The sequence below is a fragment of the Rhamphochromis sp. 'chilingali' genome, assembly GCF_963969265.1.
Source record: "Rhamphochromis sp. 'chilingali' genome assembly, chromosome: 1".
Classification (NCBI taxonomy): domain Eukaryota; kingdom Metazoa; phylum Chordata; class Actinopteri; order Cichliformes; family Cichlidae; genus Rhamphochromis; species Rhamphochromis sp. 'chilingali'.
The window spans coordinates 2819919-2844857 of record NC_137929.1 but is presented as its reverse complement, the minus strand read 5'-3'; the positions used below and the strand labels follow the sequence as shown (position 1 = coordinate 2844857).

The 24939-nt window shown below is 43.7% G+C and overlaps 2 protein-coding genes across 3 annotated transcripts in view; one reads left to right on the top strand and one right to left on the bottom strand.

Moving 5' to 3' along the window:
* Positions 1-977, bottom strand: part of LOC308398076 (uncharacterized protein) — a 30829-nt gene extending 29852 nt beyond the window's left edge. Inside the window, exon 1 of one of the 2 annotated variants that reach the window (XM_080884475.1) lies at positions 624-977. In XM_080884475.1, coding sequence (XP_080740601.1) covers positions 624-668 — 45 coding nt within the window. In that variant the 5' untranslated portion in view covers positions 669-977. The remainder of the gene's footprint in view (positions 1-623) is intronic. The other variant, XM_080884474.1, reaches the window with a different exon arrangement.
* Positions 978-6738: 5761 nt separating this feature from the next.
* Positions 6739-9293, top strand: LOC308398920 (phospholipase D1-like). The gene is made up of 4 exons (XM_080885811.1): positions 6739-7032; positions 7322-7570; positions 7994-8087; positions 8424-9293. The coding sequence occupies exons 1-3, from the start codon at positions 6811-6813 to the stop codon at positions 8045-8047; spliced, it is 525 nt and encodes a 174-aa protein (XP_080741937.1). The 5' UTR covers positions 6739-6810; the 3' UTR covers positions 8048-8087; positions 8424-9293.
* Positions 9294-24939: the final 15646 nt, after the last annotated feature.

The window sequence follows — 24939 nt, the reverse complement described above, 5'->3', positions numbered from 1 at the left end:
TACCTGCTGCTCTCTGGCAGGTAGCTCCATGCCCTCCTGGGTTTTAATTGCACCTTAGAACACACATGCATCAACACTACTATGAGCGGGTGGAGGGAGGTTTGGAGTCTTCTCTCACCCCCATTCTCTGCGGCCTACTGGAGCGGGGGGGCTAGGAGGAGCTGGCCGTCCGGCTGCGGTCTGGGGTGTGGGGCCTCCCTGCTGCTGCGGAGTCGGGGCGGTCTTCCTCTCCCCACCGCAAGGAAAAGGGTAACACCACCTGGGTCTGGGTGCAGTTCCCCCCTCCAGGGGCAGGGGTACCTAGACCCGGTTTGTAGAGTACGCTTGGGTAGTGTGATCGCGTATACAGCGTCTCTTTATATTTGTCTCCACGTCGGTTGAGTGTGAAGTGCACATGAGAGCATGAGGGTGGGAATGGATGTTTGTGTCTGTGTGTGCCTGTATGTCTGTGTCTATATGTCAGGTTGGGTATCAGACGCCACCTCTCTGGGGACATCTCGGGCCCTCCAAGGTTTGGAGGCCTATCTCCACCCACCACCACTTCCCCTGCCAGTGGCGGACCCCCTCAGACATCGGTGCGTTGGTGGTTCTTTGTATCTGGGGGTGGGCGTCCGGGTACACACCGGCTCACTCCTTGGCGGCCGCTTATTGGGGCTCGCTCGGGCCATTTCGGAGGTGGGGTGCCCCCGGCCTCTCGGCCTGGGGCTCGGTCACTCAGGCACAGCTGGCTGCCGGCGGAGCCCACGGGCGCATCACTGCAACTCCCCCTGGCTTCTGCTCCGCGGCTGCTGAATGAGCCCTCATCTGGGACTCACCTTAGCTCTTACTGGGACAATGGTTTCTGTCTCTACTGAGGAAGTCAGAGAATATCACTGAGGTGTGGATCAGGTCTGAGTGAGCTGTGGAGGGACAGCTTTAAACAGTCCACAGGTCTCACGTCCTGCTCAGTCTGGTAGCAGATACCTCGTATTGTTCCAGATGTGTTGACATCAGCAGCAGCACAGCTGTGTGATACCATGAATCTCAGTTATTGAGAGCTTTTACTCGCAGTAACAGCTTACAGAGTCATCTAGTTACCCACTCTGGAATTAAGCCATACAGCTGTAACGAGTGTGGGAAGGGTTTTACTGTGAAGGCTAAACTAAAACAGCATCAGGTCATCCACACTGGAGAGAGACCGTTCAGCTGTGACTTGTGTGGAAAGTCTTTTTCCTTGAAGGGTTACCTAAAAACACACCAACTCAACCACAGTGGAGTTAAAGCGTACAGCTGTGATCAGTGTGGCAGAGCTTTTACTCGCAGTAGCCACTTACAGAGGCATCTAGTTACCCACTCTGGAATTAAGGCATACAGCTGTGACATCTGTGGAAAAACTTTCAGCCAGAGAGGGAACCGAAATAAACACCTACGCATTCACACCAGACATGATGTGTACTGCTGTGAACAGTGTGGCAAATACTTTACAACAGACGCACAGTTACAACAACACATGTTTACCCACACTGAGGAGAGACCTTATCAATGTGACCTGTGTGAGAAGACTTTTAAATCTCCACATCACCTGAGACAACACCAACAGATCCACACCAGAAAGAGACTCTACAAGTGCAGCTACTGTGAGGTATGTATTTATATTGTTATCTTGTCATTTTAGCCTGACTGTTTGGAACAACTCTGCTCATTAAACTGTGTTAGCATGTTAGCAATTCTACTGCATGGAAAAGCAGCTCTGAGTGATTATTCAGATTTTCCTTTCAGTTATGATTTTAGTATTACTGTAGTATTATGGTGGTAGTATTGTAGTTATTGCAGCCCAGTAAACTGAGTGTGTTAACTGAAACAGTCAAATGTAGTTGGACGTCTGCAGAGATGCTCTTTATTTCAGGCGACGTTCAGGATACAAATGTTGAAGGACTGACTTACACTGTCTTTGTGTCTTTGTTTAGAAGCTGTTAAGGTTCACAATTGAGGAGGGAGAGTACAAACCACTCTTGGTCCAGAGGATCTTGTTCCAACAATGATTTTAATGAACACACGTGTGGGAAGACACTCTGTACGCAGACAGCCAGTAGTCCTCGACTTAATCAAAGCATGAACAGATATTTTATAGCATCAGGGTTTGATTTACTGAAGCCCCTTCATGCGTCACAGATACATTTTATACATAGATCAGACTTTTAACCCAGAAGATCATCTTCTATTTTCATGGCTGGTACTTTCCGTTCTTGTCTTGTTCCTCTTTCTTGCCGAGACAACAAGGAACGGTTCCTCTTTTACCGAGACACTTTTGCAGTTACAGCCAGACATGAGTAACCTCTTCTCTAAATAACTCAGTCTTTCTGAAAGAGACACTGTTTAACCCCTGAATGCAATATAAACTCCAGATTATATTATTAATGCAATGGTAATGATGACAATTATTTAACAATAGCAGTAAAATAATTTCCCTGCTCCACAAAGCAGAGCGACACAGATGGATCCAGTTCTCAACCCTGTCATCACTGTGGTGGTGGGAAAGACTTTCATTGTGACCTCTGTGGAAAACCTTTCAGTCAGCAAAAGACCCTAAAAGTACATCAACGTAGACACACTGGAGACAAACTGAAATACTGCAAAGAATGTGGGAGAAGCTTCACCACAACAAGTCAGTTAAAACAACATGAACTGATTCACAGTGGGGTTAAAAAGCACCTCTGTGATCAGTGTGGGTCATCCTTCACCACTGAAGGTGAGCTTAAATCACACAAACGAGTCCACACAGGAGAGAAACCACACAAGTGCAGACACTGTGACAAAAGCTTCTCATATTTACAAAGTCGTAACCTTCATGAACGTGCACACATGGAAGGAAACTACAGCTGTGACCAGTGTGACAAGAGCTTCAGGAATCTCAGATCATACTCTGCACACAAACGATCCCACGTTACTAATAAACTGTTTCACTGTTACCAATGTGCCCAAACATTCACCTCATTGTCTGCTCTGTGCAAACATCAGCGCGATCACTCAGGGCTGAAATCACTCCCATCACTGGATCACAGTGAATCTGAAGACACAGAAAGATCCTCTGGTTTCTGTGTCAGACTCTAAAAGCTTGAGATCAGGCTCCACAGAGTTCAGATAGAATCATTTAAACTTGTGTTGAACTGAACTGGTTGCTGGGCTGAACTTCTACATAATACAGATCTACATGGGATCTTCTTTTCTGTGTTTTACTGAGTCAGTTTTGTCCTGTTTTCTCTGTCCTGGTTTTGCTCGTCTGTAAATGATTGAAACTCAGTCAAATAGTTCATTGTTCTCCAGCAAAACGTTTTGGAAACTCATGTTTAACCTTTAAAACTCTGACATGTTTTAGCACACAAGGCTTCATCGGGGAGTTCACTCATGATTGGACCATGAGAACAAAGGTTTTTAGTTCTTTCAAAGAGAGTCTTGGAGATGTTTGATATTTCTGTTTTTCTGAAACCACCTGAAAGAAAAACTATTTTTCTTGCTTTATGTAGTGTGGAAGTTTTTAATGTTTCTTCATTTGTGATGTTCTTGAATGTGTTCACGTGAAGATGGTACAAATAAACTGTCCTTTCAGCTTTAGCTCCTAATTTATTCATTATTTATGGATGTAGCACAGCAGCCGTCTCTTGATTAACACATGGAGGGCTCGGGATCTGATGGTGTCGTCTCCCTAATTTGCCCACTCAGTAAATCTCACTCATGGCCAAGAAATTGAAATAAACCTTGTTTCCCTGCTGGATAGTGATCCACTGTAACTCTGCTCCTCCTTCCTGTTTAGGATTTCTGTGGCTGAAGTAAAATTCCCTCCATCCATCACTTATCCCAGCTAACCCAAAGTGAAATAAAGTTTTGCTCGTCTTAAAAAAGCATTACAATAATGGGCATTACCAATGCAAACTGAATGATACAGAAGATGAAAGAAGAGACTTTGATCAGTTAATAAAGCTCATGATCTGGATTCATTGTGGCTGCTACACAGATACTTCTGGGTCACTTCTCTCAGTTAGGAACCTTCCTCACCAAACTGACTGTTGGACCACACCCCTGGTTTCATGAGAAATTGTTTCAGCCATGATTTCTCTTCCTGTATTTCAGAGTAAAGACTGAAGTGACAAATGGAAGCATGTTTAAAAAACACAATGTGAGAGAGACGTTGAGGTCCTTAGAAGTTACCCTGGGTTTTTCTGTCACCCTGCTAGATGTTACACACCTTGTTATTGGACTGATTTCTACTGCTGGACTACTCCTGCGGAGAGTAACAATACTCTTACTAATTAGCTCCCTTTCACACCTTTGGGGATATTTATTTTTGTGTTTGCAGCGCTGTGAGCCAGAACAGCGACGAGCCGAATGCTTACGTGAATCGCAGCAGCTGCACATGTGCTACGCTGAATTAGAGGATATCTTTGCTCTGGATTTCTATTTCTACTTTTTCATTTCTATATGATTCTTCTTGCATCTAAACAAAGATGATTCAATTTGCTAAATGTTGATGGCTCTTCGTGCTCAGGTGTAAATGAGACGTAATATTTGCTCTTGGTTTGGTTCTCCTGTACAGAACCTTGCAGTACAACAGAAACCTAAAAACATTATTTGTAGTTGTTATTCTTAGTTGTTCTGCTGCCTAAATACCACAGGGTCTGATTATGAAGTTATTGAGCTGCACATACTTTACGACCTGCTTAAGTTCGAGGTCACAGCGTCTGTAGAGCAGCTGGAACATAATGAAGTCTACAAGGTTAAAGTTTTCTCTTCAGTTATTGTTCTTTCTGCTGCTTGGTTTGATGGATCTGAGAGCTTTTGTTTTTATTATTGTTATTATAATTATCATTAATACTTTACTCTCTAGAAGCTTTAAAATAGTGTTTGTGTTTGAAAAAATTGATTTAAGAATTGAACAGAAACATCTGTCCTTCTGAAAATCGCCCAAAGGCACGGAGACAAAGTCAAAGGATGCAACCTGTAACTTTCTCTTCCTTCATGTCAGGACCATCATCCATGATTTATATAAAATGCATATAGCAACAGTAGCACTTTAGTTTGGACTTTATGATTTCTGTAACTTGAAAATATTATTTTGTTTAAAGACAGAAGTGACCGCATAGTTGCAACATCAAAGGGAAATATTAATTAATTAGCATCAAGTATATTTGTTGCTTAAGCGTTTGCACTATAACTTAAGTAGGATTATAACTTTTAAGGAAGGAAAGATTTCAGATATTTAGTTCACTGCTTCAGTTATTTTATATGAAATTAAAACATTTACGTTGGTCAAACATGATGCTCTAAATCAAATAAAAGTTTGAAAATAAATGATGTATTTTTAAATGCTGCAACAAATGTTCACAAAAAGTAACTATAATTAAAACCAGTTAAACAAAATCAAATGTTTGAATCATGCTTAACCAAATGCCAGGCTGCAGAGCTGAACCTAAAGTATACTGTTGAAATCTCCCAATTCTTTGAATCTTTGGGCTGAAGGAAGGACAATACTCGGTGTATAAATGCTCAATCAACAATCATTTATTTCCATACAATTCAACACTTATGAGCATTACAGCCATCATGATGGGAGAGATGCCTGCAGAGGGTCAGCAGCATGTCTCAAAATGGTGACGGGTTACACAGCTTTTTATACTCTCTAGTGGCCCCCACCTGGTCGTAAAAGCCCAAACATTCACATTCTTTCACTCACGGCGCCTAAATTATGACCTCGGCTCTCTGTCTTTCTGTGTGAAGTAGGAAGGGGGGTAAGGAATGTGGTTTTATCTCTTTCTCCACAGACACCAAGTCTTCTGCTTACAACCTTCTTCATATGATTCAGCAGTAAAACATGTCAAGAAACAATGTAACACATTCAACAGTGTTGAGTAATACAGGTCAAACAAATAGATCGAATGATTTTCACACTCTTTTAAGTCAGAAGTATAATGCAAACTAAAACTACATACTAATCACACACTCTATATTAAAGGGTATAATATGATCTACAGCAGTTAACATAATTCAACTATTTTGATTACATATATAATGTAACATATAATAACAGAATAATATCACAATACGTAGAAAGATTTCAACATCTGAGCAGTTTTTAATGTTTTTATCACATATAAATGTCACAGCAGTGGGTCCTGGCCCAATGCTTTGTGTTTTTGGTTTTCTTTGACTCTTGTTTTTCTTGCTTTTTGTTCTTCTTATTTATCAGGCTCTCAGTAATCTTAGTTCTCCCTCCCTCAGTGTTCATTTCAGCCTGTGTTTAGTTTCTGTTCCCGTGTCCCATGTTTCATCGTTTCATGTCGAGTCAGCCCTGTCTCTCTGTTTCCTGTGTCTCCCCAGTCAGCCCCGCCTCCCTCGGGCACTCATGTGTGATACAGAGTAAGAAACCTGACTACATTTGCTACACTCTCTTTATTACCTGTTACTTTAAAATTCATACACTAATTATGTCTGCCCATCTCTCTAATGTGAAGGTCAAAGGTCAACATCCCAGTGACATAAGAATAATCCCAAAGGGGCAAAGGCAGCGGTTAATTTAGCACATTTAGCATTAAGGGTACAGCAAGGATATACTTTTACTAATTGTGGCAGGGGTGTGGTCTCTGGCCTGCTGCAGTGGAGGCTGGTGGCGGGACGTTGGACGGCACAGGTGAGGGTGATGGAGCTCATGACTCTCCCCTTTATAGAGACGGAGGAGACTGGCGTGGGGGAAGCGTGTAGTGGAGGAAGCCGAGGAGAGAGCTGGTTTCTGGCTACAAAGACGGCGTCAAACCAGAAAAGATTGCTCGTGGTCAAATAATGTGTCAATCACCTGTGAATCAAACTGTGTGTGGCTCAGTTCATGTCACAGTGTTGTTTAGTATATCTTCACTTGTCTCACTCTCCTTCTGTTCTGTCCATCAGGACGATCCTCAGCGCTTACACAGATCCTCCATCGATGTTTTGGATCCAATCAGTGATCAGTTCTACGAGGAGGCCTGGATGTTCACCAGCGCTCGCTACACCTCCATCTACCAGAAGGTGAGTGTACTCCTTTGTACTCAGATTAACATTTTACTTCTTAAAATACATTTTCATATATGAGCTTTCTATTATTTCATGGCCATTTAATCAATATTAAAATTACAAGCATATCAACAAAGGTGAAGCTGGTTTTTTCCACTTGCTGTCACACAGTCATGGAGGAATACAATAAATACATAATCAGTCATAGATCCTGAACAATGACATTAAAAGAAAGTCTGTGGCTCTAAAAACTAAACAGTATAAAGACATGCTCCAAGCTGCTGTTTCTCTCCTACTCCTCTAGGTTTTCCACTGTCGGCCATCCAGCGATGCTGGAGGGCTACCTGGCCAATGCTGGCCTACACAAAGAGGTCCCGGCTCGGAGGAGCTGAAGAAGATCCTTGCCTTCCTCGTCAGTTTCCTCTTCAGTTCCTATCCCAACAAAACCTTCTTGCACCTATTAGCTCCAAAGAGGCTATGGTGCCCGTGGAGGTCTGGACCTGAGGCCTGTGCTCATCACGTGGATAGAAAACACTCTGACACCATTCTGGAGGTCTGATGGGACTCTGACCAAAACACAGATGAAATAAAACTTGTGGCTGGAGCTTTTAAAATTACTTTTTCACCTCATAGATTAATGCTCATGATTGCATGTTAGCCAGACAGCATCTCCCCAAGGTGAAACTCTCAGGAGACATTTACTCTTAAACTGTAATCTGGTTGAGACTACTTGAGGAGATCTTAGTAGCGAGTATGTGGATTTAGTCTCTTCACCAACAGCAGACAGACCCATGCCAAGAAAGCAGACATGTTCTCAAAGAAAGCCGAGAGCAGAGATTGGAAAAAGCTAAAAAGAAAAAGCTGCAGCTTCAGACGACTATCTGCCTGTAAGGCTGAAAAAGTCCAGTTATGCTCTATTTTGGAAAAGCTCCCAGTTTTGTTAACCTGGACTTTTATTTGCCCTCTTCTGCTACAGATGTTGACTGTGACCTCAGAGGCCAACTGGACCACACAGCTGCAGCAGGAGTGAGGGAGAGGAGTCTTCATCCAGCTTCAAAGAAAACATCCAGGTAAAGTGACGTGGATCAGCGGATAAAGCCGTCTCCACTTTCAAAGGAGATCCTCTGAGAGAGAGACTCTCTGAGCCATTTTAGCCTCAAATTATAGGACTTTATAGTACAGCAACACTTTTAAAGGACAAAAATAACAAACTGTGACTGTAATACAAACAAAGTATTGCATGTGTTTTTAAAAGTGTTCCTCCGATGGGCAGGATATCACTATTAGACTGTCCCACCAACCAACTTCAACAAGAGACCACAGCAGCATTCAGTGATCAGCACAGATGTTCCTCTAACACTCAGCATCTGATCCCTGTTGGTCTGTGTGCTTCTGCTTTTGCTCAGTTAGAAACCCTGCAGCAACCCGACCCAAAACTGTGTCTTCTTGTTGGCCTCAACGTTGAAGTGTCAAACGTCCAACATCTGGAAAGGAAACCACGCCAGTGTACTGTGATGTTTCACCAACATGTGGCAGACGCTGGTCCTGCCTTTCATGCTGACATCAGCAGAGAGCCCCGCCTACCTCAAAGCCTCCCCTGTCATGTATTGATCAGGATGATTATGAAGATGAGCGAGTGCAAATAAGACTGTAAAAGTCCACGAGCAGAATGTTTGGATGCTTTCTAATGATTCATGAATATCATGAGAGTGTTTGTGTGTTTTGTCTTTTCTTTGCTGACGTTTGTTACTAACAAAGACAATTTACGCTCTGTGTGTGTTTTCATCCTTACCAGCCGCACTCTAACTGCAATGAAGGAAACAAACTGTAGAAATGGTCGACTCAGTGACTTCATAAAATATTGAAGTGGTTCAGGTAGAGCCAGTTTTTAAATGACCATGAACACTGAGCGTATTGTATCTGTACAGCATGTTTTTCTATTAGACAGATTTGTAACAGAGGCCTTGCTCTCAGTAAGTTTGAAATCCTTTTCTGATTTATTTTGTAATCTCTGATCTTTGTGTATCCTGCTCAGTTTGCATGCTGCCTGTAGGAGTTTCTGTCTTTGTATTTGAAGAGAATTCATTGAATATACTCAGCTGCTTCCCTTTGGTGCCTCACACATCACTGAAGTTTTTCAGTGTCCAGTTATTTGTTTTTAATAGCTGTTTGAATTCTCTGTATGTTTGACCCTGTAGACTGTTTAATGGACTGCTCGTCTTCCTGTTTGTAACCACTGCCTGTTTAGGACTAAAGATTTGGATTTTTGACTTTAACACAGCCTCTGCGTGTCGTCCCTTTGTGTCCTCGTCCTCTGTGAATGTGTCACAGATGTTTCCATGATAATAACACAGCTTTCCCACAGTGGCTTGCAGCAGCATTTATTCACAGCACATTTGAGAAAGGTTCAGATTAACTCGATGAGTTTATATTCAGAATGATTCTGACAGTGGGCCACTGTGAATTGTGATCTTTCATCAGGTCAATGTTTAAGTTCAGTATTTCAAAGCAGGAGCTATGAGCAGTCATCATGTTGGCATTAGAATTATTATTATTAATCATTATTAATAATGTCGTTACTCATGTATAACTTTGATTAGTATACATGAATTTTATCAATAGTAAAAATAATGAATAATTCATGTATAACTTTTATTGTGTTTTGTATATTAATTATATTTAAATAGAGATGTTGACCCTGTCTCTACAGTAGCATCAGTGTAACATACATTATTGGTCCAAGCTGTCATAAATGGGGAGCCTGATCCTTTATTATGAAAACATGACGAGTATTTTTCTTGTCAGTTGGGAAGAAGTTGGTCTTTTTTTCCTTCTTTTTGCTCAGTTTGTCTTTTCTTTGATAATTGAAACTCTGATCAAACCTACTCATGTTCACAGCATGTAAAAGCAGCTGACAGTCCGTGGCATTGTTGTTTGTAGAGGTGCAGTGTAGTGGGAGCATAAATCAAAAGAAAACAGTAACATTTATGTAATAAAACATTTGAATGAAAATGAACAGGCCCTTTATGAACTTCAAAGGGATCTGAAAACAACACTTTTTAAAAGAGTATCTTGGGGTGTAGGTGGTCAAAATAGAAAACTGAGCTGAGACTCTAAGTTCAATCCATCCATTCGTTTTTACTTAGGAGGAAGAAATGTCAGGCTGGTGCAGGCTGGTTAGGTGCATGTGGTTATCTTTACCTAAATGAGTTCACTTTGTGGCTGCCAGGTTGGGCAGAAGTACCTGTCCCCTGTTAGGCTTAGCAAGGTTCTCCAGGAGTTTCTCCATGGGTAGAGCTTCTAGCTCCTCCAGCACATCTGTGGCCGTGCAGGCTGCCACTTTCTTGGTTGCTCTTTTTACCCCACTGGTGGATGAGCTGCAATGGTCTCCATTTGTCCCATATGTCTTTACTTCTTCGTCTTCTTTTGCATATTAAACACATTATTCTGTTTCTATGTATTTGATGTCACACATGACATCAGCAGGTCAAACCAAGTGGAGGGGTTTGTTTGTCCATAGAGATGCTTCCTTTTGTTTGTTTTAAGGTTTAAATGGATTTGTTGAATGTGTTTCTTTTCATCAATACTGCCATTTAGTTGTGTAAATGTGCATGTTAGAAGTGTGAAGAGGTTTTGTGTTTAGAAATGTATAGAAACCAATCATTTACTGACAGCATGTCTGATGGAAATAAGTGCAGATTATGTATGAAGTCTAACTGCACACAGTAACTGTGTTACAATAAGGACTTAACAGCGCCCTCTGCTGGAGTGTTTCAGTACTGCGTTAACTAGAATACACCACCACCTCCTCACACCACCTGCTACAGCTCTACTCTTCTATGACTACAGTCATCCACAGCACTGATGTGAGGTCACATGGTTCATATGTAAGGAGCACAGCTGACCTCAGGTCAGTTTAATGACTGTGAGCAGCAGCTGTGTTATTGTCACTGTGACAGGGAGACACTCTCAGACACAGCGCTCATGTCAGCTTGTTCTCATGCAGGAGGATCAGGAGCTCCATGTTTGTCTTTCTGTTTGAATCATGATGTGTTTGTGCCATCAGAGTCTGTCATGAGTACTCAGGGTTTCACAGCAGCTCTTCTGGATGCTGACGAGGACTCCAACCTCATGTTTCACCTCTCTGAGCTTCTGATGTCTGTGAACACTCGTGTTTCTTCTCTGGGCTCATCTGGACAAAAACACCTTTCTGTGTTTGGCTGCAGCCTCATTCTGACTGACAGGAAGTGTGTTATCCATGAGCTGCACTTCTGTGAGGAAGTTTCCTGCTGTGTTTCCTGTCTGTGGACAAACACGAGTGTTCCAGCTGAGGACTTGCTTCCTTCCACCTGTCCATACAGGACATCACGCTGTCTGCAGCTCTGTAAATGCAGCTCCAGGTCCTTCCACGTGCTGCTCTGTATTTGTGCAGTTTGTAGTGTGTCCTGGGAAACGTAGCACACATGGTGTTCTTCTGCTGTTTCCTCCTTTCACTGAGTGTGAAACACTGACGCTGTGCTGTTGTTCACAGAGGGGAGCTGATTCTAGCTGCAGCTGGACTCTGTCATCTAACTGAATGTGTTGGTGCTGATCACGGGGCTCTGAGGGGGGAGCAGCAGGAGGACTCTGGATGCTGACGTCAGTGTATCTGTGGAAGCTCCCACAGCGTGTCTGTCATTCAATATTGTGCTGTATATTGTATCTATGCAAAGATGAACAGACTGTGTGTTCACTGGTCTCTGTGCTGCAGCTCTGATGTCATCATCACTCCCTCCTCCACCCTCAGCAGTCCCAGCATGCTGCTGTGGTGCACCCCACCCTCACTCTACACCTGAGCCACAGACCACACCCTCCACCTCAATATACACCACAGTTTTCTCTGCTGTGGAAATGAGATCAGGAGGAAATCATCATTATTATTATTTAATAAACGCTCACATTAATGTGGGCTTATTTGTTTCATATTAGAAACATTAGTTGAGTGTTTTTAGTATAAAATGGTCAAAGTCCCTCTTTTTGCTCCTCCCCTCACCTGTGGATGGATGCTGCTGTTACCGTGGTGACAGCTTGGATGTGTTTCAGTCCTGCCTGGTTATCACTGCAGGAATCTTTCACATTTATTACAGGTAATAACTCTGATTTTTCTGTGTATTATGAACCAAATGTATCCTGATACACACAGAGATGGATGAGCAGAGGTCACATGATGAAAGAACAAACATGGAGTCTTTGATTTATTTAGATATTTATTGATGAATGCAAACAAACCTGACACTGAACCATCGTCCAGCAGAACAAACCTGATCACATGACCTGCTGACCCAAACAGTGCAAAGATCCATGGCAACAACAACAAACAGCCTCACATATGTTAACAGAGGCTGTTAGAAGCACAGAGTCTTTACAGTCTTCCTCCTGTTTGGACACAGATCTCTGCACATCTTCATCACAGTTACTCACAGACGTGCAGAGTGTGTGGATATCAAAGCTAAGTTTCCACCATGTTTGTAGTCTGTACTGGGACTCATGGAGCATCTCTCTATGAGCACTCAGTGCTTTAAACAGTGAGTCCCACTCTCAGAAAAATTATGGTTCTTAAATGGTTCTTCAGATGTCTTCATGGTTCTTTAAAGAACCATCATACGTCAAAGAACCTTTTTATTTTGTGGATGGTTCTTCAGCTATTACAAATGGTTCTTTAAAGAACAAAAGGTTCTTCATCCTTAGCAATCTAAGTTTGATGGTGTAAATGGCATAAATATTTATTCACTATAACGAGGCTGTTATGCTCCGGTCATTTGATGTTTCCAAGATAGATGTTCTTTTGTAATATAGTTAAATTTTCGTTGTATATTTCATTTATCCACCATCATACATACAAGCTAAGAAGAGGTCGTTATACTAACAAGAGGTATCAATGCTGGGCCAAAGTTCAGCACATGGTTAAAGTTTGTAATCCAGCCGGGGTCTAAATATCACTCAGCAGCCAGAGCTGAAGCAGGTAGCATCAACACATAAATCTACTCTACCCGGTGTAGAATAAGGAGGGGTACCCGCGTACAAAGTAAGAGATTTGGAGGCATTGGTTAAACAGCTTCCACCTATAACTGGAGGAGGAGCAAGGTGGTTGCGTGAATTACGCAGGCTAACAGAAGGAGAAGAGCTTGCTATTGGTGATTTTCGCGCCATTTCTGCGCGATGTATGCTCGGTGGTGGGCTAGCAGATGTAGAGGCCATAGCTCGCACAACTCGCTATGCAAATGATTTGCCTTATCCTGAAGTGCAATGTGCCTTGTCTGACGCAGTCCGTGACAAGTACCCAACCCCCAATACAGGTGCCATACCTAAAATAATTTGGGACCCCCAAAACACACCTAGAGAATTTTTAGAAAAAGCCAGAGATCAGTGGTTGTTAGAAACAGGTACTCAACCGGGTAGAGAAGGTGAACATCAAGCATGGTTTCGTGCAGCGGTGCTGGCAGGGCTGCCAAACCAGGTCATAGAAGATCTACAGAAAAATCCAGATTTTGCCGTAGCAGATTCGGTGCAGTGGGAAAGACACGTCTCACATCGTTTACAGCTGGAGCAGGACAGTGCGAACAAGCAGAAAAAAGAGTTGGAGGAGGCACAAGCGTCTCTGCTCAAACTACAGTTGGCGGAGGCCAGAAACAAAGCCGGCGAGAAGAAGAAAGAGGAATAAGAAAAAACAGAAAAAATGATGATAGTTGCGACCCAGCCTGGTCCTGGGCCCGAATGGCCAGATAGTGGCCCGGGTCCCTACACTAATGACGGATGGCCCGCCAATGCACCAAGGCAGAACAAACCCACAGGGAATTGGGGAACCGGTGGATCGTACAGAGGGCGTGGTGGCTCAGCGGGGGGAGTACAAAGAGCTCGTAACACGGGGAATCTCAGCGGTGCGCCTTGGAATGTCTGTTGGAGGTGTGGAGCAGAGGGTCATTGGAGCAGAATTTGCCCAGAACCTCGTCAGAACTATCAAAGACGAAACTACCAATCCCAGGCACGCGGAGCTCCGAGAGCAAGAGATGGCTATAGGGGAGCATATCAGGCCCCAAATCCGAGTGCAGCACCAGCCGCGCAGTATCCAGTGGCTGACTGGGGGGAGGACCAGTACTGAAGGGACCCGGAGGGACCAAACAGCATGGGAATGGCAGATCCCATGCTGTCAATGACTGTAGAAGGGACAGAATTGCCCTTCTTAGTAGACACTGGAGCAACATATTCAACCTTGAGAGCAGCACCAGACAGTGCAACGTTGTCCTGCCACACAGTGAACGTGGTGGGTTTTTCCGGGATCCCGATCACTCTGCTAGTGACTGACCCAGCTTTGACAAAGCTGGGCAAGCAGACTTTGAAACACAACTATGTGGTGTCATCGCAAGCGCCAGTAAATCTCACGGGCAGGGACCTGCTCGTGAAGTTGGGCGGCACAATCACATGTTCAGCAGATGGATTATCTGTGACTCTGCCAGGAGGACAGCATTTTCCGTGCCTGGGAACAAATACAAAGACTCAATATTTGCTTCAAGACTGTGAAAGAGAAAAAGTCGACATCTACTGGGGGAGATTAGTGAAAGAGGATGTTCTGAGGCAATTTCAGCTGTGGAGACCCTGGATAATGAGCTTGGCAGTTTACTCCCCTCCGCGCGACCCTTACCACGTCACCCTGTTTTATGATAAAGATAATGACGACACCTATCGTGAATTATTTCAGTCTGATCTTGAGGGTCAGACGTGGAATGTGCAGACACATGACATCTACATCGGACCAGAAGGTGTAGCCGCGGCTGTGAAATTAACTGATGAACAATTGCTTTGGTATAATGTGGGAGAAAATTCTGCACCCCACATTGCATTGGCGGTCCACCAAGGTCATGGTGCAGGTGATCTAGGTCCAATGGTCAGGCGAGCACTGGACGACACAGGGTGGCAAAGAACCCAAATTCCTAACTTATGTTATGCTCCAAATTGTAAAACCTATCGCATAACCTGTGCCTGTGATGATACAGTGATCTTGGAACATAAAGAAATTTCAAAAACACATGCTGAGGAGTGTGTAGATCATCCTCACGCAGTTGCTGGACTGTCAAATCTGCCCAACAGTCTATGGTCAAAAGGGCCCACGGATGTTGGCCTAGCTGAGTGTCCTCCTGTCTTGTTCCAGCTCAAGTCAAACACACCAATCTATAGATCACAGTATAAACACAAACCTGAAGCAGAGGAAGGAATTACAGAAACAATAGAAGGCCTGTTAAGGGCCGGGGTGTTAGAGCCCTCTCACTCACTGTGGAACACACCAATTCTACCAGTGGAGAAACATGGAACAGGAAAATACCGCATGGCACATGACTTGAGAGCCATTAATGAAATATTACTCTCTACCACTGCACCTGTACCAAATCCGTACACAGCTTTATCAGCTATCACATGTGACCAAAAGTGGTTCACGTGCATTGATCTGGCAAATGCATTCTTTTGTCTTCCTCTGCATGAGTCACTCAGAGACATTTTTTCATTCACATACAGAGGCCAACAACTCAGATACACACGTTTGCCACAAGGCTTTGCGCTTTCTCCAGGCATTTTCAATCAGGTGCTTAAAGAAGCCCTGTCATCATGTAATTTGCCTGATGATTGTACATTAATACAATATGTTGATGATCTTCTCATTGCAGCCCCGTCAGCAGCGGATTGTACAGCAGCGTCGTTCGTTGTGTTGAATAGGTTGGCGGAATGCGGCTTTAAAGTAAGTAAAGAAAAGCTGCAGTTAGTTCGCCCTGAAGTGACCTTTTTGGGCCGGGTAATCGCACACAAATCAGTGGGCTTGATGAACACACACAGAGACCAAATTCTGACACACCCAAAACCGCGAACTGTGAGAGAAATGCTTTCTTTTCTTGGTTTAACAGGTTACAGCAGGCAGTTCATTCCGGATTACGCAGGCAAAACTGCCCCTTTAAGGGGCCTAATGAAGCAAGTTGGCGTTCGAAACCTTAAGGCTGAATTGCCTTGGACGCCTGAAGCTGAAGCCGCATTTATTAGGGTAAAACAGGATTTGTCAAGGGCCTCAGATTTAGCCACACCCAATTATGATGAGCCATTCTATTTGGATGTTTCTGAAACAAACTCAATTGTAAATGGAGTGTTGTTTCAGAAAAAAAGGGGGGGGGGGGGGGGGGGTAGATATGTGCTCATGTATGTAAGTGTAAAACTACATCCAACAGAAGCAAAGCATCCTACATGCACACAACATGCAGCAGGGGTCGCTAGAATTATCCAAAAAACAGCACATGTAGTGAGAGAACACCCACTAAAAATACTTACTACACATAGTATAGTGGCATACGTGAATTCACAAGCATTTTGTATGTCACCACGGGCACAACAGAGACTGAGCAAAGTCTTAGAGGCCCCAAATTTGACATTCACACATGAAGGAATTAACATGGCAGATTTAATGGGAGTAGGGGAACCACATGACAGCGTTAAAAGAGCACAGATTGAGGAAAAGATTAGAGAGGACCTGAAGGCCGAACCCATACCGGGAGCTGAGGACTGGTTTACTGATGGATGTTGCCACCGAGATGAAGGAGGACTGAAAGCAGGGTATGCGGTGGTTTGCAGAGTAGAAGGAGATTATCAGGTCAGAGTCTCAGGAAGAATTGAGGGAAAGCAGTCGGCCCAGAGAGCTGAAGTGATAGCCCTAGCTCGAGCCTTGAGACTAGCCAAGAACAGGAGAGTGAACATCTACACCGATTCGGCATATGCGTTTGGAGCAGCGCATGTGGAGCTGCCTCAGTGGAAAAGAGCAGGATTCAGAACAGCAACCAATGCACCTATTTCCCACAAACATGAAATGGAGGAACTGGCAAAGGCCTTGGCTGACCCAGATGAGGTGAGCATCATAAAATGCAAAGCTCACTCCCAAGGAACCAGCATGGTGGAAAAAGGAAACCAGAGAGCAGACGAAGCCGCGAAGGAGGCCGCAGGCTACAAAGGACAGAGACAAATGATACAGGTAACTCCAGAAGAGGAGATATCTGTTGACCTGATTGAGGAAGTTAAACAGGCTCAGGAGGAGGCATCCCCAGAGGAAAAGGGGGTGTGGAAAAACAAAGGAGCCTGGCAGGATGGATATTTGTGGAGGGGCCCAGACGGGCGCCCCGTGCTGACAGCCAAAATGGCAGGACAGAAGGTGGATGAGGCCCACGGACTTGCCCACGTGGGGATAGCCCAGATGGAAAGAAACTTGTGTCATTGGTGGCATCCTGAGCTGCGAGCAATGATAAGAGAAAAGGCCAGGATGTGCTTAATCTGTGGGGCACACAATCCTAAGCCAGCAGTAAAACCGGAAGTGGGTAAGTTTCGGCCCCCTGAGAGGCCGGGAGAGGAGATTGTTATTGATTTCACTGATATGATTGATTCCGGGCCTGGCGGTGTAAGATATTTGTTGGTGTGTGTAGATGCTCTGACCGGCTGGCCAGAGGCGTGGGCTACAAAAAAGGAGGATGCTAAGACTGTCATTAAGTGTTTAATTAATCATTACATTCCCCGTCATGGGTTCCCCAAAAGAATTAGATCAGATAATGGAACCCATTTTAAAAATCAAGATTTGGCAAAAGTAGAAAAAATGTTGGGCGTCCAGCATAAATTTGGAACGGTCTATCATCCTCAGTCCCAGGGAAAAGTAGAAAGAATGAACCTAAATTTGAAAAACAAATTGGCAAAAATTTGTGCGCAAACAGGGCTAAATTGGGTCGCAGCCCTGCCGGTTGCGTTGATGACCATAAGATGTTCTGTTAATCAATCCACAGGTTTTACACCAGCTGCAAACCGGGAGACAGTTTCCGGCACCTTGGACGGTGGGCTCGGTTGAACGGGACAAAAAGGGGAACCGGTCCCACGCAGAATACTGGAACGAGTTAAAGGCGCTCGTGTCCAGTTTCACAAAACAGGCGGCTTGTAAAGGGCCCACAGGAGAAGGAGAGGTCCCGGACGCGAAGGCAGTGTGGCTGAGAGTCATCAAACGCAAGTGGAAGGAACCCCGCTGGATTGGTCCATATGAGGTGTCGGCTCGGACGGCGACAGCAGTCCAACTGAAGGGGAAAGGCGACACCTGGTATCACTGGACGCAGTGCACGGCCGCGCACGAGGGCTTGGTGGGGAAGGATTAATCTCCACCCAACACAGGTGAAATAGAGAGGCAGAATAAACCCTCACACCTGTGCAACGGGCCGACCGGTGGTCTACCCGGAAGGTCGAAGAAAGAAGAGCAGCCTAGGAGGAGATCGCCGCGCCAACGAAAAGGAGCGGTACCACACTGAACACCTAGAACAAGAGAGAGGCTCTGATAAAGGGCTTTGAACTTTTTACTATACCATAATATTCACATACCACCATGCCATCACAACAATCAGACACTGGTGATGAAAGAAGAGTTTTAAAAGCCATCACAATGTTTAAAATTATTATGAGTTTGATGTCAATTATGTTGCTAATCATGGCTATTTGTTTTTTGATTTGTTTGTTGCAGACCGACCCGGGAAACCAGTCTGAGCACGGAGGTCATGCCAGTCCGGCGTTGTTTGATACACCAATTACATCACGCGTGATCCATAGTGATTTGAAACTGCGGGCAAGAGTGAAGCGTGAGGTCTCTGGTAAAAAGGATGAGTGTCTCAGCACATATGGTGGTTTAGAATTAGATTATGTTATTGGCTCCACAACTTCTTTCACGTTTGATCTGTGTGATGTTGTTAATTGCAGGGACGTCGGCAGTGCCTGGAGGGGATATAATGTGTGGGTCTGTTGGGATTATTCAGTGAGTATGCACTGCGAGAGGGGAAATCGTCCATATGACAGCTGGTGCCGTAATTGGGACCAGGTAAGGGGTTACACTGGGCAAAATTGGGAACCGTTAGAATTAGGATCCGAAAATGAGCTTAAACTACAGAGGGATTTCAGCCCCTCTGGAAACGCGTTAACCTTATCATTGGGGAATTGGCATCGTAAACAATCTATGTATTTAATTTTGGGGGTGGAAACAGCGGGGGTTGATCCAAAAGGGTTAATTAAGGTTAATTTCCTAGAAAAACTAATCGCGTACCGTCAGGTAGAGAAGAAATGACAACTCGTGTGATTTCCAGCCCCACCAGCTCTGTTGCATCTTTTACAGGGCGAGAGGGGAGCGGGTCGTCGGAAGCTACACCAGAAGAGCACGAACCAAGGGAGAGGCGAGTAGTGTCGGTGGACTACACCACCTTGAAACCTCAGGATTTGATTGAACGCGCTACCGGGTTCAGTGACAGTAACATCTGGCTGGACTGGATAGCCCAAAATGCTAGAGAACAAAAAGTGGCTAATTGTGTAGCTTGCGCTTCTGCAAGGCCGCGTTTATTTATAGAGCCTGCACCTCTGCATCCAGAGGATTCGTGGGGCTATAATTGTATGTTGCAAATAACTAGAGGAGCTGTGAATACGGGGAACTGCACTGTGTTGTCCAGTCTATTTCCCCCTATTGGCAAGCTCACGCAAGTAGGGCCGTTTATGCCCCGGAAAGATAATTATACGTGCTTCAAGTTTTCCACAGATAAAGTTAAATATCGGTTGGGGGAAATTGACCCCAGTTGGTGTTCGGTCACCCAGACGGGGAGGACCACCAACAATGTGAGTGATGCAGCCACTCTAATTGGGACTTGGGCTAGGAGCGGGCTGTATTACTATTGCGGGCACAGGACTCTACTGGTTCGTGTTCCTCTTGGGAGCGTGGGGACGTGCGCGATGGTGAGATTAGGAGCGCCACTTATGCTAATCGGAAATAAGGTAAAATCAATTCCCCCACACAATACGCGCACATTGGCAGCCAGGCGCAAAAGACACATTTTGAGGAAGAGAGGAATTCTTGTCTGAAAATATGCATGATCACTCCGGTGTTGATAGTCCGTTGGAAGGCTGGCTGACCTCAGTGTTCGGACGGTGGAAGGGGGTTATCGCTTCGGTCATGTTTTCTTTGTCTGTTGTGGTGGGTATTATGGTTATTTGTTGTTGTTGTCTCATCCCTTGTGCCAGAAGAATGTTTAAAAGTATGTCTGTGAGGGCAGTGGACTCTGGAGTTATTACTCCAATGTCCATGATGCCAATGATGCATGTAGAACCGAATGTGTAGGCCAAGGAGGGACACAACTGTTTTGTGACCTCTGGATTCTCCAGAGGTCAACAGAGGGAATTGTAGAATAAGGAGGGGATGTTTTTCTCATTATTATCCATTATTTTAATATGGCATTATTAGTTCATCAGAAGTATATAACCAGCTTTGCATTTTACATAAATTGAAGTTTTTGACCTTATATTATCCTTTGCATTACAGTGATGGTTTTAACTTTAGTTTGATTTTTCCCTTACAGGTACCAGAATAATAACATGATTTTTCATTGCGGATGTAACCATGATCATTCCATACACATTGCAGTTTGTTGCTTATTCTAGAGTTGTGCTCAAGTTAATTAAAGGTTAAAAGCTACAGCCAGTGTGATGTCTGGCTGATCTATGGAGGGCAAAGGCTTTGAGCTTGGAAGGCCACACGCGCTTACACAGCACTTATACGATGTTATCCTTGGTGATTTTGTGCTTAGTCATGTTTTAATATGTTTTAAGTAGAAGTAGCTGATCCAGCAATATTCATTTAATATTATATACTTGATTCAGCGCAATACACACTGATGGTCTTAATAAATGAAAGAGTCCTTGTAGCTGCCATGTTGTGTCTTAGCAGGGTACAGACGGTTCCAGGAGACGGGGGCAGTCAGCGTCTGCCCTCGGGAAGGAGACAATGTTATTTTTTGTGTTAAATAAAATTGTCAACATTGATTGTATTACACCTGTCACTACGCATGAGGGGGCGTTCTAATACCCTGATTTCATAAAACTATGGTGATGTGTTTTTTGAGATGAGATCTGAGACTGTCTGCATACAGTGTCCATCTCCCACGTGTGACCATTAAAATCATCGTTTGACTTAACCCGACCGGACCAGTGTTGTTATTGTGGGTTTTTCCTCTGGTGTCCATCCCCAATATTTTGAACCTTAACACCGGCTTAAATCACAAGAGCACCTCTGACTAAAAAGCTGTAGATTTTTCTTGTTTGCACAAATTAATCCAGATTCACATTAATTGTGTTCACAGCTCCAACAAAATGAGGAAGAGGAGGGGGAGAAACACAATTAGGTTGAATTACAATTGGATGGAAGGCGAGGACAAGAAGAAGGAAGCTTAGGATGAGGAGGAAGAGAAGCAGCAGGAGCATCTTTAGGGATCCCTATGATGTCATTGAGGTTTGTTTCATTAATATGGTCCTCTCACAAAGAACGATGACTTGTTTTAGTTCACCTACTTCCTGTATTAAATAGTGATGTGCAAAATGTTGTGAAAAACCATGGAGCAGGCACGTATACTGCATCTGCAGGTAAATGAACATCAAATCTCTAAGACAGACTGAAATCTGTATATTTATCACCCTTATGATAAAACCCATGTCAGCCATTGGTTTATGGACTTTGTATTTTGAAGCCTCAACATTTGCATTATTGCTGTTGCTATGTTGGGACCATATTAGGATGAGGGATCAGAATCTGGAGTCATGCACACTATTGTTTCATTTAGTGTGTATCCATAAGATTCGTACAGCAGATCCAAGTTGTGCCTTGAAAACAGGAAAGTCGTCTGCATAGAGGAGAACTGTAATAGCAGGCTTGTACAAAATGAGGCTTTGTGCACTCGTTTTACTTCTGTCACCCTGTTTTGATGCAGATTTCACTTGAAATCAGGCAAGAACTGGACTTATTTTTTATAATGTGTTCTTGTGAATTGATTGTGTATCGCATATGTTTGATTTGACTTTCTGCAAGACAACAGTCGTCCACTGGCCAAAAAAGTTTTCCAAATACCGCCACGTGATCAAGCCTGGATTTAGAAAAGACTAGCAAAAAAAATCTGCACCTCCTGCTTCAGATGCAATTTGTGTTTCTGTGTTCAGAGGCAGCGGCGAGAGGGGAGACCTCGGCTCATCCAGCTGTAGAGCCTGACCAGGAGGAGTCGAACATTAACTCGGCTCTTCCAGGGCACCCTGCAGACTCGGCTGCTGGCATCGGCGAGGGATGACGTGAACGCCAAACTGGAGTCCATCACAGGTCAACTGCAGGTATGTGAGTCAGACCTTCTGAGGAGGGTTTCACTTTTCTCTCTTCTTTATAATTGACTCTTTTCTCTCTCTTTCAGCTCCTTGTCTCAGAGTGGGAGGGGTTTGAAGCACAAAAGGAGGAGCTTGTCGTTTGGTTGGCTGATATGGATGTCCGCCTGAGTGAGGTTGACCAGCTGACAGGAAACACCAGTGAAAAACTGAAACAACTGCAGGTGTGGGCTTGTTTTGATATGACATATATTTGATATGAAACATACGTCAGAGACATTATCCTAAACTGGACTAACAAAGGACCATGAGTACAACATGAAACATACATTACATAGCGTAAGGCTGAAGTTCATTGATCATTTTAATCATAAACTTGTTGTTGAAATGTTTTTATTGAACATGCAAACATCTGCTGATGAAAATGTGTTGATTTATTGGTCTGTTATGAAGCTATTGCTATTTCTAATGTGTTTTATCACTTTCTGATGTTTTATTAATTAAACAATACATGTATTGTTGTGTTATCTGTAGCTATAGTTTTTATATGTATATTTATTTATAGTATAGCAAATATATTTAATTATTACTGTTTAAAACACTAATATGTGACATGTATCAGTAGTGATGTTGTGCTGAGGGTTAAAATGCCTTTTTGTCTTTTGGTATACTACAAAATGACAATAAACCATTAATATATGTCTATGCTGTGGTCGTATTTATTTTACCCTACTCAAATTCAATTTATGATACATTTTATTTTGAAAGATTTAAAATGTTTTTTTAAAGAACCACTCAAAAAAGGTTCTTTACAATGGTTCTTTTAAAGAACCATTTTTAAAAAGGTTCTTTGAAAAACCATTAAAGGTGCCCCAAAGAACCATTTCTTGATGGTTCTTTGGGGCACATTTAATGGTTCTTCAATGAACCACTGAAAGAAATGGTTCTTCAAAGAACCATTGTTTGAAAGGTTCTTTGTGGCACCAAAAAAGGTTCTTCTATGGCATCAGTCTAAAGAACCACTTTTGGTTCCAGTTGGCACCTTTATTTTTCTGAGTGCAGTTTAACCAGCAGCCTTCACACCACACATCACACAGACATGGAAACTTCAAACCTCAGACTGAAGACACCATCAGAAATAAACAGATTGTGATGAAGATGAAGAACTGGAACAGTTTGCTGTGGTTTCTTCTGTTCCTGTCAGAAATAAGAGTCTGGCAGCACTTTGCTCTCCTTCCACATGTTTAAGGAGGAAGTGAAGAAGAGCGAGTGAGTCGTCTTCCTCTGTGGGCCCAACATCAGGCAGCAGCCACGTATTTTTAAAAACCCAGCACACTGCTTCAGAAACACTGAGTCCAGGTGACAGAGTCATGTGATCAGTGAGGTCTTCACTCAGGACGTCACTGCTTCAGAACCTGATTCAGAGGTTTATAAGGACGTGGATCATTAGTGCTGATGTTGTGTGAGAGCTGGTGAACCATGGGGAACATAAATAACAACCAGGCCATCAGCAGTTCTACCCCCAGCTCTAAAACCTACATAATACACTATACATATAGTTATATAGGTTATAGTATGTTATATATAAACGTAGCTGAAGCAGTTTCATTTGTAGCGTCACGCTGCACTTCATATGTTTGTCCACCAGATGGCAGCACAGAGGCCTGTGTTGGAAAGCTTTGAGTAATGAAGCGTTTTCAATCCAAGCTTCAGAAAGCTTCATGTGGTCATCAAGGAAGCAACCAGGAAATATCTGCTGTGTGTAAAAACAGCAACACAAGAATCCAGGATGAAGACAAGAAACTCAAAGCTCACAAAACAGGTGGAGCTAATTTTGTGACGTGTTTCTGTAAAAACACCACAGAAGTGAATCATCAAAGTTTCCATGTGAGCTGATGATGCTGCTGCAGAGTTTCTGTGAACCTCCTGTGACCCCGCCTCCTCATACAGAGACATCTGATTGCTCTTCAAACTGCATCACGTGGACACATGTGATTGTGTGTTGTAGTATTGATCCCAATGCTGGTATCAGTCCTGGATCAATAACACTGGATGGATGCGTTCAGCATGGAGCCCCTGAGCTGTGTTACAGACAAACATGGAAACTGACAGGTCTGTGTCATTCACAGTCTGTAACACTTCTAAACAACAGAGGCTGACCCAAGTGCCTCAGAGCCAGGCACACTCACATCACAGCTCTCTAAATAAGCCAGTTTCAAAATAAGAGCTGAAAGCTGTGTTTGCTTGTGTTGGCTTATTATTGTGGAGACTAACATTCAGTGATCATGTGTTCAGACTCATAATGATTACTCTCAGAAATCCTGATCTTTGTATTTACTGTGTGTTGGATCAATAACTGAGATTCATGGTATCACACAGCTGTGCTGCTGCTGATGTCAGCACATCTGGAACAATACGAGGTATCTGCTACCAGACTGAGCAGGACGTGAGACCTGTGGACTGTTTAAAGCTGTCCCTCCACAGCTCACTCAGACCTGATCCACACCTCAGTGATATTCTCTGACTTCCTCAGTAGAGACAGAAACCATTCAGATCTGGGACCATCAGCTGACTGATGATGTCACACAGACTGTGTTTTTCAGGAACAGTGATTCTGATGTGAGCCTGCTAGCTGACAGCAGACCTGATGAAACCACATGTTCACATCTGTGAGGACAGACTGGACTCTTTGACTGCACCTTGGTTCTCCTCAGA